Below are 15,313 nucleotides of genomic sequence, written 5' to 3' on the forward strand. Positions count from 1 at the left end.
CCCTGGGCGCCTTTCTCCCTCTGGAGGCCTCTCCTTGTCTCGTCTGCATCTCTGTCCCCATCTCTCTGTCTCTGGGTTCGGACTGAGTGTGTCTCCAGCTGCCTGTGGCTGTCTTTGTGTCTCCTGCTATCTCCGTGTGGGATTCCCCCTCGGTGGGCCCCTACTCTTCCCTCCCCCCTGAAGTCTGCCTCTCTGTGTCCCTTAGGGCCTGCCAGACCAGACCCTTCTCCCCGGAGCCATCTGCAGAAGCCAGGACTGGGCAGAAGGCAGGGCTGGCACAATGGCAGCACCCAGGCTGTGCGGGTGGGGAGCACGCCTGCTCGTGACCCTCCTCTTCTTGGGATTTCGCCTGGACACACTAGAGGGTGAGTCCCCCAACACTGTCTCCTGGAGCCCCATCTCCACCCCTCCCTCAGCCCCCAGCCAGCTGGGGGGCAAACAACTGAGCTTCCAGCCAGACATATGTGTTTACCTACTGCAGCATGAAGACTGGGGTTAGCTCTCAGAAGGACTTTCCACCAGCAAGGGCGGTTAGCTCCCCACAGAAGCATGGTTTCCTCTCAGTTCCCTGGGATGTGAGAAGGACCTTGAAACACAGGGATGAAGAGATGTCCTCCACCCCCACTTTTGACACCCTGATCTCAGGAAGCCTGAAAGAGAAGGGCATGAGGGGGAGTGTCTTAGGGGTCGTTTCCAGGGCCACTGAATTTGACAGGCACAGGGATGGGATGGGTAGCTCAGAACTGGGCACCATGAGGTAACTGAACCCCACTGTGCAGACAAGGAACTGAGGCTCAGAGGACTGGGAGGGAAAGCTAGCCTGCGGCTCTGGGCACCGGCCCCTGGGCCTTGTCCCGTGGCCCCCACACTTAGGGCCCATCCACTGGGCTGGGGGCTGCCTTTCACTAGTGCTCCAGGCCAGATACTTCCCACGTGCAGAGTTTGGGACGGGAGGACCATATAGACCAGGTGGCCCTTGTGGGGGTGCGGAAAGCCTGGAGGAGGAGGAACAGAAGCTGAGCGGGCAAGATTCAAAAGGGGAAGGATTAAGAGCGTGCCTTTCCCCAAACCCACCATCCCCTTCCAGACTGAGGCAGCTCAGGGGTTCAGGGCCCTGTGCCCACTGAGGGGTTCTGTGATGCCTTCAGACTAGGGGCTTCCAGGAGCAGATCAGAGACAGAGGAAAACTGCAAATGGGTTGGGGTATGGGGTCCCCTGAAGAGTGCCAGTCAGGAAGGCTGTGCAGGCAAGGAATAGCCCCTCCGCCGCCCCCTCCCCCACCTCCACTGCTGCTCCAGGACAGGGAACAGCGGATGCCAGCCAGGGGCATGGTTGTCAGGAGGGGAGCACGTCCCTGGGAGGAGCGGAGGCAAGGGGAGGGGGGGTTTCATTTGGTTGTTTGGTCACAGGGGACCCAGATGTCCTGTTCCCAGTGCAGCTCTGCACAGGGTCATGTCCTGAGGGGAGGCAGGCAGGGGTTAATCTGTGAAGGTCGTGGATTTGTTTTTCCAAATGACTCCCATCAGGGGAGCCCTAGAGAGGCAGGGGCATGATGGGAAGTGGCATGTGGGCGCCTTGGAGGCCCTGATTGGCCTTTGCCTGGAGGGCTAGAAGTGTTTTCTCATTCTCTCTTTCTCTTTGTGCGTGTGTGTGCGTGTGCACCTGCGTGTGCTCTCTCTCTCTCTCTCTCTCTCTCTCACACACACACACACACACACACACACACAGCAACTGGGCAGAGCCAAACACGGGGACCTTTAAGCATAGCAGGGAGAAGGTGTGACTAAGCACAGCAGGGAGAAGGTGTGACTGAAGCCCCAGGGAGCAGGGGCTGGGCCAGGGTCTGTGGAGAGTGTCCAGAGCCAGGCAGGAACCGAGGGAGCAGAGGCTGGACAGCCTAGCAGGCTGGAGTGGCCAGCTAAAGAATTAAGACTTGCATCTCCTGCCACGGAAGCAAGGTATCCCCGGGAGCAGAGTAAGAGCATGTGGGCCAGGTACCCAGCCCACTCGAGGGACAGGTCCTCAGTGCCTCGGGGAGAGAAAGGAAAGTGGGCCTGGGGCCTGGGTCTAAAGAAGCCAGACACACCCCGGTCCCCAGGAGAGGAGTGGACTTGGGAACCAAATGTCCATCGATTCAAACCATTGTCCCCAAGGGCCTGGTGCTCCAGCCCTGAACTGAGCGCCATGGAGGGACACGGCGAGGACCAACAAGGGCCCCACCCTCAGCAGATCCCCTCCTTAGAGGGAGACAAAAACGGGAAACGGCAGTGCTAGGGCAGGTGCTGCCCAGCCCGAGGGGGAAGGGATGGACTCAGGTCAGAGGGTCAGGGGAGACGGGCTTGACCTGTGGTTTGCGGGATAAGAGCTGAGCATGTGACCAGGCCGAGGAACCCCTCTGAGGCTGGAGGTATTCCTGTGGGCCTGTGTATCAACACCCCGCGACGTCAGGCTGAGGAGCTGAAGTTTGAACTTCGGGCAATGGGGAGCCATGGAACGTCCCTCCCAGGCTAAAGCAATGCGGGGACCAGATATCGAGCCCCCTTAGGCCTGGAAGGGAAGTGGGGTGTTTGAAGCTCTGCCTCTCAGCCATGAAGTCATTCATTCGTTCATCAGATAGTGACTGAGCCCCGAGTTTGTGTGGGGCACTATACCAGGCACTAAGGATACAGCAATGACTTACACACAGATCCCTGCCCTTCTGGATCTTACAGTAAACAGAACAAGTAAATTATATATTAGCCAGTGTTAAGAGTTAAGGAGAAAAATTAAGTAGGAAGGCGGGGTACAGAGGGTTTAAAAGAATGGTCAGAGACGGCTTCATTGAGGAGGGGACCTCTGAGCAGAGAACATCTGAGCAGAGACTTAAAGGAGGTGAGGGACCATTTAGAGGGAACAGTGTTCTAGCCAGAGGGAACAGAAGAAGGTATAAAGACCCCAGGACAGAAGCTTGGCTGGCTTGTGGGAGGAACAGCAAAAAGGTCAGTGTGGCTGAAGAAGAGAGGGAAGGGGATGGGGTCAGAGAGGCCGAAGAGGCCTTGACAGCTGGGGTAAGGACTCGAGCTTTCGATCAGTGAGATGGGGGTCAGCTGGGGGGTTAAAGCTGTGGAGGGATCCAGCCTGTTTTGAGAAGCTCCCTTTGGCTCTACAGTGCAGAACAGGGGTGGAGACCAGGGCGGCAGCGGTGGTGAGAGGATCTGAGAGGCCACTGCCAGTAATCCAGGAGAAGGGATGGTGCCAGCAGGGAAGCTGGGGACGAGTGGCTCATGTGCTGTGATTTAAAGATGGAGTCCACAGGGTGTGCGGGGATCAGAGGAAAGGAGTCAAAGAAGACTCTAGATTCGGAGTCTCACCAGGGAAATGCAATGGCAGTCCCCTGAGAAGGGAGGCAGGCTGGGGAGGGAAGGGGAGCTCAGGTTTGCCACGTCGCCCATCTGGTGGGGGCCCTTCACGCTGCCGGGAGCCTCGAAGGCCCAGGGAGGAGGCCACAGCAGAGCCCTACTCCCACGCCACGTCCCACTCCCAGAGAGGAGCCCCTCCCCCAAAGCTGACGGCCGTGGCCGCCTGTGCCCGCAGTGTGCCCCAGCCTGGACATCCGCTCCGAGGTGGCAGAGCTGCGCCGGCTGGAGAACTGCAGCGTGGTGGAGGGCCATCTGCAGATCCTGCTCATGTTCACGGCCACGGGCGAGGACTTCCGCGGCATCAGCTTCCCGCGCCTCACTCAGGTCACTGACTACCTGCTACTCTTCCGCGTCTACGGTCTGGAGAGCCTGCGGGACCTCTTCCCCAACCTGGCGGTGGTCCGTGGCGCCCGCCTCTTCCTGGGCTACGCGCTGGTCATCTACGAGATGCCGCACCTGCGGGACGTGGGGCTGCCGGCGCTGGGGGCCGTGCTGCGCGGGGCCGTGCGGGTGGAGAAGAACCAGGAGCTCTGCCACCTCTCCACCATCGACTGGGGCCTGCTGCAGCCCTCGCCTGGCGCCAACCACATCGTGGGCAACAAGCTGCGTGAGGAGTGTGCGGACGTGTGCCCCGGCGTGCTGGGCGCCACGGGCCAGCCCTGCGCCAGGACCACCTTCAGTGGGCACACCGACTATAGGTGCTGGACCTCCAGCCACTGCCAGAGAGGTGGGCACCAACCCAGAACACCAGCGGGGGGGGGGGCGGGCTCAGGGAGGGCAGGGGCGGGCGGGGCTGGGCGGCCCCAGGATGGCGTGGGTCCACATACTGCGGCGCTGTTCACCTTGACCCTCACTGGTCCTGTGAGTCAGGTCCTCTTGTCAGTCAGGCGGGCTGGCAGTATTGGGAGAGGGAGGGAGCTGGGTGGGAAAGAGAAAGGACAGAACAGGTGCGATCATTAGGAAGTAAGGTGCATGGAGAGAAAACAGAAGGGAGCACAGCAAAGGGGGGAAGTGATACAAGGAGCGGATGATGGGAGGAGGAAGCAGAAGTTACGGAGGAGAAAAGGAAGACCTTCCAGAGGCTAGGAGCAGATCTGGAGTCCCCAACCTGGGGCTCCCTCGCCCATAAGCCTCAGCATCAGAGCACAAGAGTAACCAGATCCCTTCTGTATCCTCTGGGCCCCACGTCCCCATGCCTCCGTGTTGGCTGTAAACACGGCAGCGCACGTCCTCGCTCGTGTACAGTATCAACACGCCCTAGCCGACCCCACCACGCGCCCGCTCCCACAGACAGCAGGCTGCCACCTGCAGAGTTCGCACGCCAGGAGCCCCCAGCCCCAAACCCACTCACAGCTGCTGGAGGGTGGAGGTATGGGCAGGTGCAATGACCAGTGGCGCCCCCTTCCTTGCACACACTCCCAGGCCCACCGGCCCCAGGCCTCACTGCCCAGGAGAAGCTGGCAGTTTCCCCCTGGCACCATGCCCAGGGATGATCTGAGCACCAAGCCCAGACAGGACAGCAGGCTGGGGAGAGGCAGACCTGGTGGACAAGGTCACTGTTCTGTCCTGAGCTCTGAACCCTGACCAGGCGCCGTGGGTGATGGGAAGCCACAGAGAGGAGCCACGGTCCTGGTTCTCAAGAGCCCCATCTGGGGACAAGTGAGCCAGCAACCATTGTCATCTGAATTGGAGGAATTTGGATGCTGTCTAAGAGTGTTATTCCCAGGGGGAAGGGGTGGCGCCAGGATGAGGGAGGGGGGCAGGCCTAACTCAGCACTCTGTCCACAGTGTGTCCCTGTCCCCATGGGCTGGCCTGCACAGCTGGGGGTGAGTGCTGCCACACTGAATGCCTGGGGGGCTGCAGCCGGCCAGAAGACCCCCGGGCCTGCGTGGCCTGTCGCCACCTCTACTTCCAGGGCGCCTGCCACCGGGCCTGCCCTCCAGGCACCTACCAGCATGAGTCCTGGCGCTGTGTCACGGCAGAGCACTGTGCCAGCCTGCGCTCCGTGCCCGGCCGCGCCTCCACCTTCGGCATCCACGGGGGCAGCTGCCTGGCCCAGTGCCCCCCGGGCTTCACCCGCAATGGCAGCAGGTGAGTGTAGGGGGGTGGGGGCACTCTCGGATCAGTGAAGGGGTCCACACTGGTCCAGGGCTCATTCTAGACCCTCCCCTTGCCCCTGCTAGCATATTCTGCCACAAGTGTGAGGGGCTGTGCCCCAAAGAGTGCAAGGTGGGCACCAAGACCATCGACTCCATCCAGGCGGCACAGGACCTGGTGGGCTGCACCCATGTGGAGGGGAGCCTCATCGTCAACCTTCGCCAGGGCTGTCAGTACCTTCCTCGGGGCACACCTCTCCTTCTGGCCATGACCCTGACAGTGACCCAGCTAAAGCACTGCTTTCCATCACCCTGGGTCCCAGTCCTAAGGGCCCCCTCCCTGCACCCCGTCAGCACCTCCCCTCCCACCCCCTGCTGGCCATACACTTTCCCCACCCTGCTGCAGCCCTGTCCTCCCCATTTCCAGATAACCTAGAGCTGGAACTGCAGCACAGCCTGGGGCTGATAGAGACCATCACCGGCTTCCTCAAAATCAAGCACTCCTTTGCCCTCGTGTCCCTGGGCTTTTTCAAGAACCTCAAACTAATCCGGGGGGACGCCATGGTGGATGGGTAAGGGGTCAGAAACAGCTTCTGACCAGCTCCCTCTATCACATGTCCTCCCTAACACTCCCCAAACAGGGGGAAAGAGCATGGGCTCTGGAACCAGCTCTGCTGCATACTATCTGTGTGACACTGGGTAGGTTACTTAACTTCTCTAGTCCTCAGTTTTCTCATCTGCAAAATGGGGTTAATATAGCACTAATTTCTTTGGGCTGTTGTGAATATTACTTACGTTGTTCTGTGTAAGCACTTAGAACAGTGCCTGGAACACAGTATGCACTATGTAAGTTACAGTGACGTCTGACTCCACGTAGGCTGGCTACCATTGCTCCCCGATGCTCTCAACTGCAGAGCAAGACCGCCTGGGTTTGAAACCCATCCCTGCCACCTACTAGTCAAGACCTACCTGTAACATAGCTAGGATTTTTCAAAATGCAGAGAATGTTTTATTTTATTTTATTTATTTATTTTCAAGAGAAAGAGAGAGCGCTGTGCGCACGTGAGCGGGACGGGGGGGGGGGCAGAGGGAGGGAGAATCTTTAGCAGGCTTCGCACGGAGTAGAGCCTGAGAGGGGTTTTGTTCTCACCAGCCTGAGATCATGACCTTGACATCATGACCTGGAGCCAAAATCAAGAAGGCACTGAACCCACTGAGCCCCCCAGTCGCCCCCAGAGAATGTATTAAATTATCATCCAGCTGAGTGGTATCTCATGTCTCCCCAAACTGCCACGGACCCCAGGGGTACCCACACTCCAGCTGGAGAGGCATAGCCCCAGGCTGAGTGGCCTTCCTTCCCTGTGCCCCCAGCACAGCCCCTCCAGGAGGGGCCCATGAGGCGCCCCGGTTCCCCACCCCTTGCCCCCACCTCCCCTGCAGCGCAAGGTCTCTTGGCGTCCCCAGGAACTACACTCTGTATGTGTTGGACAACCAGAACCTGCAGCAGCTGGGGTCCTGGGTGGCTGCGGGGCTCACCATTCCCGTGGGCAAGATATACTTCGCCTTCAACCCTCGCCTCTGCTTGGAGCACATCTACCGCCTGGAGGAGGTGACCGGCACGCGGGGACGGCAAAACAAGGCTGAGATCAACCCCCGCACCAACGGAGACCGCGCCGCCTGTGAGCCCCGACACCGCAACCCCAGAGCGACAGGACCCCTAGAAGCCCCAGACATGCGCACGCGCACTGAAACATACAGCCAAGCACCCGGGCGGGGGCGGGGGGGCGTTTGACGCGGACAACACGATAGGTTCTCTCCGGAGGCCACGTTGGGGGGGCATCGGCGGGGTCAGGGTGGGGGCTCGGAAGTAGGCGACTCGGGCGGAGACGAACGCGGCTGACGGCAGGTGTCGGCCCCTGGCCCCTCGCCCCGCCCAGGTCAGACTCGCACCCTGCGCTTCGTGTCCAACGTGACGCAGGCCGACAGCATCTTGCTGCGCTGGGAGCGCTACGAGCCGCTGGAGGCTCGGGACCTGCTCAGCTTCATCGTGTACTACAAGGAGTCGTGAGTGCCGGGGGCGGGGCCAGAGTGGGCCGGGGCGGGGCCAGAGCCCCGAGGGGCGGGGTTAGGATCGGGGGCGGGGCCAGAGCCCGGGGGCGGGGTCAGAACCGGACCGGGCCGAACTGTTCACAGACGCAGTCGGGGGAGGGGTGACGGGTGAGGGCAGAGCACCGCGGGGCTACCGAGAATCAAGAAGCCAGGACCCCCAAGTCTCACTCCCTTTAGGGCCCACGTCTGGCTCTCCCTCACTTTACTCACCCCTCCGTGCCTCAGTTTCACCTCCCCAGTGAAGTGGAGAGGACAGTCAGGACTTCTGAGAGACCAGGAGAGGCGCCCCGCTGGGAAGGCTTGGATAATTAAACTTCAATTCTCTATGCTAATGTTCTGGACTGACCGCATGCTCCTGCCCCAGCAGCGGTTTGGGGAGTACCCACTCATTTGGCCGGTATTATGCGTAGCTCTGCCAGCATTTCATTAAAGCCTGAGGAGGGGAGGGAGCAGGGACAGCCAAGGACGGGCTGCTCTCGTCTTTGGAGAGAGTGTACTGACCATAGCAGGAGGGGTAGTGGTTAGACCACAGGAAGGATTTCTCCAAAAGCATGGCTAGGGATCAAAACTAAAATTCTTAGAGGAGAGTGGTGGGTTCGGGATGGCAGGCTGGGAGGGCAGCCATGGGGAGTACTCCCCTCTACAGTACACAGAAGACGGGGGGGGGGGGGGGGGGGGGGCCACCTGGCCTGGAAGCACTCCTGTGAATTAAAATGGACAGGTCTTAGTTTCCGGCTAGCACAGGGCCTGGCCTGGGAGGAAGGAGGGGAAGTCAATGGTGGGAGGCCGGCTCAAAGGGCCAAGGCTCTCCGGGGCCTCAGTGGTAGGTGAAAGTCTCCAGAATGGAAAGCTGGAGAGTTTGCGAAATACAGATTCCTGGGCCCCATCCCCACAAGTTCCGATTCAGTTAGTCTTGGGGAGGGCCCATGAATCTGCATTTCTAACAAGCTCCCAGGGAATCCTGGTCCACGGACCACACTTTGAGGAGCACTAACATGGGCTGGCAGTGTGCACAGCACCCCCTGCCTGGCTTGTGCAGTTCACAGTCCACACAACTGTACCCAGCGGCCTCTGGGCTCAGAAAGTAGAGAACCTCAGGGGTCCTTCAGGAAGCTCCCCTAGCATCACTGCCTCGCAGCGTGGCTGTGGCTATGCCGGCTCAATCCCAGCCCTGAGCAGACCCACTCAGTGAGTGCCCCCAAAGAGCAGGATTCCTTCATGCATACTGGAAGAAGAATGACAATGACCGTCTTAGAGGGGTTCAGAGAGGAGGGGGGTGCTAGAAACAGGGGTGGGGCCGAGGTGCCCCTCACTCAGCTCTAGGGATGGGATGTCCAGCCCATTCCAGAATGCCACAGAGCACATAGGTCCCGATGCCTGTGGGACCCAGAGCTGGAACCTCCTGGATGTGGAGCTGCCCTTAAGCCGCACCCAAGAACCCGGGGTGACTCTAGCGCCCCTCAAGCCCTGGACACAGTATGCAGTGTTTGTGCGGGCCATCACACTGACCACTGCTGAGGACAGCCCCCACCAAGGAGCCCAGAGCCCCATCGTCTACCTCCGAACCCTGCCTGCGGGTAGGCTGAAGAAGTCGAAGGGGGTGGGAGCTAGATGTCTGAGTCCTAATGGGAATGAGGGAACGCAGGCACCCGAAATAGAGAAGCTGGGTCGCCGAACACCAGACCCCTAGAGACTGGGAAGCCAGATGTTTGAGACCTAGAAAGAACAGGGGGCATTCATTGGCCTAGGGTCCTAGGGAGGCTGCGGGTCGGAGGGTGCAGGGGGAATACTTGAGCCAACTCAAGGGCCTCGGGCGGACATGGGAAGGCCAGGATTCTGAGTTCCAGGAAGGGCGGGTTGAGGGTCACGGATTCCTTGGGAAAATACGAGGGGCTTGGACCCCAGAGAGGGGCCATTACCAGACAGTACTAGAAAGGGGGATCCGCGGCGCCTCAGTCGTACCCTGCTTCGGTCCCCAGCGCCCACGGTGCCCCAGGACGTCATCTCCACGTCCAATTCCTCGTCCCACCTGCTGGTGCGCTGGAAGCCACCGACTCAGCGCAACGGAAACATCACCTACTACCTGGTGCTGTGGCAGCGTCTGGCGGAGGACGGCGACCTCTATCTCAACGACTACTGCCACCGCGGTGCGCAGGGCAGCGGCGCAGGCCGGAGGGTCGGGGCGGCGGGGCCGGGGCGCTGTCCGTCTGACCGCGTCTTTCCCCCGGCGCCGCGCCAGGCTTGCGGCTGCCCACCAGCAACAGCGACCCCCGCTTCGACCGCGAAGACGGGGAACTGGAGACCGAGATGGAGCCTGGCTGCTGCCCTTGCCAGCACACCCCTCCCGGGCAGGTCCTGCCGCCGCTGGAGGCGCAAGAGGCCTCGTTCCAGAAGAAGTTCGAAAACTTCCTGCACAACGCCATCACCATCCCCAAGTGCGGCCAGACCCGGGGGCGGGGCGGGCCTGGTGGGCGAGGCCGGGGAGGAGCGGGTCTCGCAGGGCGGGGGTGTGGGCGGGGCCTGACCCGGCCCTCCCGGGTCTCCCCAGATCCCCCTGGAAGGTGACGTCCATCCATAAGAGCCCTCAAAGGTGAGCCGGGCGGAACTGGGGGGGGGGGGGGGTTCTGGGGCGCGGCCGCGGCTCTGACTCGCGCACTCCCCAGAGACTCGGGGAGGCACCGCCGGTCCGCCGGGGCCCTCCGGCTTGGGGGAAACAACTCGGATTTCGAGATCCAGGAGGACAAAGTGCCCCGGGAGCGCGCAGTGTTGAGTGGCCTGCGCCACTTCACGGAATACCGGATCGACATCCACGCCTGCAACCACGCGGCGCACACCGTGGGCTGCAGCGCTGCCACCTTCGTCTTCGCGCGGACCATGCCCCACAGTACGTGACGCCCCCCTCCCGTCCCCGCCACCGACCCCGAGGACTCTACCCATTAGTGCTCCAACTAGCGAGTTCGACCTCCTCATACCTCCAGGGTCTCGCTCTGCTCACCACCCCCCCAGTCCCCATAACCCCCGAGCTCCCTGGACCCTCGGAGTTTAGCCCCTTGTGCCTGAAGGTGAAGTTGAGAGGAAATACTGGGGCTGGGCTGCCTGGTGCCCTCTCCCGCAGGAGAAGCCGATGGCATCCCAGGGAAGGTGGCCTGGGAAGCAGCCAGCAAAAGCAGCGTCCTCCTGCGCTGGCTGGAGCCCCCGGACCCCAACGGCCTCATCCTCAAGTATGAAATCAAGTACCGCCGCTTGGGAGAGGTAGGTACCCCGGGACCCCCAAACCTGGATCCAAATAGTGCCTCTGTCCTCTTCCCAGCCAGCTGTTCCATCTTGCCCTCAGGAGGCCACAGTGCTGTGTGTGTCCCGCCTACGTTATGCCAAGTTTGGGGGTGTCCAGCTGGCCCTGTTACCCCCTGGAAACTACTCCGCCAGAGTTCGGGCAACCTCGCTGGCTGGCAATGGCTCCTGGACAGAAAGCATCGCTTTCTACGTCCCCGGCCCAGGTAGACACGGCCTCTGTCCCAGACCTGCACTCCCCACAGCCCCACCTGGGTCCCCAGCCACGTCCCCGTGGTGGAAACCACGGGAACGTGGTGGCCACTCCACCCCGTTCCTCCCCCTGTTCTCACTTCCCATGTGAAAACAGAAGTGTCCTCTACCCTCTGACTTCTCCATCTTTGATCCTACCATCCGCTGCCCTCTGGCCACCAGAGGAGGAAGACTCCGGGGGGCTGCACGTCCTTCTCACCGTCACCCCCGTGGGACTCATGCTGCTCATCATCCTTGCTGCCCTGGGTTTCTTCTACGGCAGGAAGAGGTGACAATGCCGAGTCCTACGGGTTCCCATCTCCCTTCTCCCTCTGAGCCCTCCTCCAAGGTCAGTGCCACTGGAGGGCGGTTTGTGAGACAGCACGAGCACGTTCCTTAGAAACAACAACTCAACCCCCGAGGGCAGCATGGAGGAGACACACCTTTCAGTCTGGGGGACCAACTCTCCCTGACCTTTCCAGTGAAAGTCTTGCCTTCTGGGACTCCCCGGTCTGGGCGCACTGGGACGGTTGGTCACCACGTTCTCAGCCAGTAAAGCAGGGGAAGAGACAGGAGACCTCACCGTGTGCCCTGCGATAGTTGATGCCAGATGCCCCTAGGGCTGAACGCAAGAGGGAAATGGGGACAGGATTTCGACTAGCTGGCTTCTGAGGACTACCTGAGGAGGCAGGAGCTACCCTCCACCTGTCCTCCCTATTCCCAGCCTGTCAGAGCCCAGATCCCAGGACTAGGACCAAGGCCAGCTTGGAAAGTGTGTAGGGCTCCCCAGGGACACCTTGATCAGGGATGGGAGGGAATGTGGTCAGTAACTTCCCTCCTCCTTTTCCTCTGACATTGCTCCTTCCTTCCTGAGGACCCTTCCAGCCTAACCCCCTCACCTCCCATTGCAGAAACAGCACCCTGTATGCTTCTGTGAACCCGGAGTACTTCAGCGCCTCTGATAGTAGGTCTGGGAGAGGGTGGCCAAGTGCGTGGGAAAGGGAGACAGGAGGAAAGGAGAGGTACGCTCGAGGAGGTGTTCTTAGAGAAGGCAGCCTTGGGACCAGAGCCCTTCTGAAGAGGAGAGAGGCGGGTGGGGGCGTGGCCGAGAGCAGTGTTCTTGCCTCGTGACCCCCACCTCCTCTCAGTGTACGTCCCTGATGAGTGGGAGGTGCCTCGGGAGCAGATCTCCATAATCCGGGAACTGGGCCAGGGCTCCTTCGGGATGGTATACGAGGGACTGGCACAAGGACTAGAGGCTGGAGAGGAGTCCACACCCGTGGCCCTGAAGACCGTGAATGAGCTGGCCAGCCCACGAGAACGCATTGAGTTCCTCAAGGAAGCTTCTGTTATGAAGGCATTCAAGTGTCACCACGTGGTAAGGGGGGATCAGGGACGTTGCCAGGGTAGGGTCATAATTACGGTGAAAGTCATAGATAAGAAGGATGGGATCAAGGATGAGGTCAGGGCACCATCAAGGTCAAGGCTGGGACTGAGGTAAAAGTCATGGTTAGAGTTAGAGTCAAAACTGGGTCATGGTGGGGCCATGGTAGAATCATGGCTGGGGCTGAGATCAGTCACCGATGGGGGTCAGTACTGAGTGTCCAGACCATTATTAGGGTCATCACTGGGATTAAGGTCAGAACTGGGTGAATCGTGATGATTAGGATGATAGTTATGATCAAGATCATGGGTTAGGTCAGGGTCATTGTTAGATTGGGATTAGGGTTGTGGTCACGGTTGGGTCTAGGGTCAGGTTGGTGTCAGGGTCAGGTTGTGGTCACAGCAGGTCAATATTTTGGCCAGGTGGGTCAAGGGTAGACCTGCAACCAGGCTCTTTGTCCATCCCAGGTACGTCTCCTGGGTGTGGTGTCTCAGGGCCAGCCAACTTTGGTCATCATGGAGTTAATGACCCGTGGGGACCTCAAGAGCCATCTTCGATCCCTGCGGCCTGAGGCAGAGGTGGAGACCAGGAAGACCCCGGGCCAAGGACTGGGGAGTTAGAGAAGACTTGGGCCCAGTTGTGGGGGGGAGTCCTTGGCAGGAGTCCAACCTCTAGGTTGCTTCTTCACCAGCCCCCTCTCTTGGCTCTAGAACAACCCGGGGCTCCCACGGCCTGCGCTGGGAGACATGATCCAGATGGCTGGTGAGATCGCAGATGGCATGGCCTACCTGGCCGCCAACAAGTTTGTGCACCGAGATCTGGCGGCCCGGAACTGCATGGTGTCCCAGGACTTCACCGTCAAGATCGGGGGTACAGTGGGCGCCCGGTGGGGGTGGCAGCCTGAGGAGTAGAGGGACTCTCCCCAAGCTAGGCTAGGAGACTCAGGCCCCACTGACAGCTCAGTCCCTGACAGCTCCTCCCACCTCAGATTCCCCGTCTGAGGCCAGAGGGGCTGGGATGGGATGATCTCTGAGGTTTTTTGAGCCCTCACGTTCCGTTCCAGAATTCTTGGAGTCTGTGAAGGGAGACAAGGCCGGGAGAGGTATCGCTGGGGCGGGGGCTGGCGTGTGGTTCTGCTGCCCCCATACCTGTCCACCCTCACGTTCCAGACTTCGGGATGACTCGAGATGTTTATGAGACAGACTATTACCGCAAGGGCGGGAAGGGGCTGCTGCCCGTGCGCTGGATGGCCCCCGAGTCCCTCAAAGATGGAATCTTCACCACGCACTCGGATGTCTGGTGGGGCCCGGCTGGAGCAGAGGGCTCGGGGGATGTGGAGGTGGGGTCCGGGGAGAGGCCCAGGTGCGCTGAGCAGCAGGCACGGTGCTGGGCTCAGGCTCTTCTGCGTGTCCTCCAGGTCCTTCGGTGTGGTGCTCTGGGAGATCGTGACCCTGGCCGAACAGCCCTACCAGGGCTTATCCAACGAGCAGGTGCTCAAGTTTGTCATGGATGGTGGGGTCCTGGAGGAGCTGGAGAGCTGTCCCCTTCAGCTGTAAGTCACCCCACCCCTTCCCCACCCCTGCTCTCTCTACCCTGCCCTGCCCCCACGATTCCGGCCCGCCTCCCCTGATGCTCACATGTCCACCTGGCCTACAACCCTGCTTACTCCCCTGTGGCCCTCCCAGATGTAGCCCCACGATCCCCCATGAGCTGGCCTCTCACGCTGCCCCCACCCCACCAGGCAGGAGCTGATGAGCCGCTGCTGGCAGCAGAACCCGCGCCTGCGCCCCACCTTCACCCACATCCTGGACAGCATTCGGGGGGAGCTGCGGCCCTCTTTCCGCCTCTTTTCCTTCTATTATAGCCTAGAGTGCCGGGGGAACCAGGGGGCCCTGCTGCCTGATGCCAAACCCGACTCCCTACCCACCCCAGAAGGGGCTTCCTCAGACTGCAGCCCCCAAAATGGGGGTCCAGGGCACTGAGGGGCACCCTATTCCCTGCATGACTGGCAAAGAGGAGGGGTCCTGACTTTTGTGGCCGTGAAGTGTGCAGACGTTCACACCCCATCCCATGCTCAGAAAGGCCAGGGGGTGGCCCAGGCTGGTCCAGGGAGCAGGAGAGGAAAGATGGGGTGGGGGGGGTCACAGTGGACTCGCTGTAAGGAAGATTTTCTCAGGAGTCTGAGTTCTCCACGAGAAAGTGAGCAAAGTCACAGCAGGAAGACTGGACGAGAGGTCCAGGCTCTCAGAGTGGGGGCCCTACTCAGACTGGGAAGAGGGGCTCACCCACCCGGAAGGCGGGGTCCAGAGAACCCCATCCTCAGCTTTGGGTCTCCTGTGGACATGTGGGGCCATCAACGCACTCAAAACAGAAGAGCACCCTGCGTCAGGCCTAGAAGCCTGTCTGCCCATATCTGGGATGCTGGGGATGGGGGTCCACAGCACTGCCCTTAGCACGGTGTCTCAGCGCACCCCCCCCACCCCGCCCCATGCATCAGGTGGTGGGGGAGAACCCAGACACCAGGGTGAACACGGTCCCAGCCCGGCCCCGCGGCCCGCCTCACCCCTTCCTCTCCTTTGCCATGCTCAGGAACCCCAAGTGTGGTGCTCCTCCTCCCTCGTCCCCAGGGGCATCCCTTGGTGCAGATTCACCCCTTCTCCCAGGCCCTTCCCCTCGACCTCCCGCCTGCCCATGGATGATTAAGGCTGTAAGAGCTTTGCCTCCTCCCTGCCCTCACTCCTGCCCCCACCCCTGCCTCTCAGGGGAAGGCTGAGAAGACACAATAAATGCTCAGGTCTGTTTG

General features: G+C 60.8%; 1 protein-coding gene across 1 annotated transcript; it reads left to right on the forward strand.

Moving 5' to 3' along the window:
• Nucleotides 1–255: 255 nt before the first annotated feature.
• On the forward strand, nt 256–15,313 carry INSRR (insulin receptor related receptor). Its single transcript, XM_026485098.4, has 22 exons — nt 256–365; nt 3,574–4,125; nt 5,187–5,490; nt 5,583–5,725; nt 5,923–6,067; nt 6,960–7,174; nt 7,433–7,559; nt 8,943–9,181; nt 9,584–9,751; nt 9,844–10,039; nt 10,153–10,194; nt 10,268–10,488; nt 10,720–10,856; nt 10,939–11,101; nt 11,310–11,415; nt 12,038–12,090; nt 12,275–12,504; nt 12,978–13,088; nt 13,221–13,380; nt 13,680–13,809; nt 13,928–14,062; nt 14,252–15,313. Exons 1-22 carry the CDS (start codon nt 281–283, stop codon nt 14,490–14,492), a joined length of 3,903 nt encoding a protein of 1,300 aa, XP_026340883.1. The 5' UTR covers nt 256–280; the 3' UTR covers nt 14,493–15,313.

Source organism: Ursus arctos, unplaced genomic scaffold (assembly GCF_023065955.2).
Source record: "Ursus arctos isolate Adak ecotype North America unplaced genomic scaffold, UrsArc2.0 scaffold_2, whole genome shotgun sequence".
NCBI lineage: Eukaryota > Metazoa > Chordata > Mammalia > Carnivora > Ursidae > Ursus > Ursus arctos.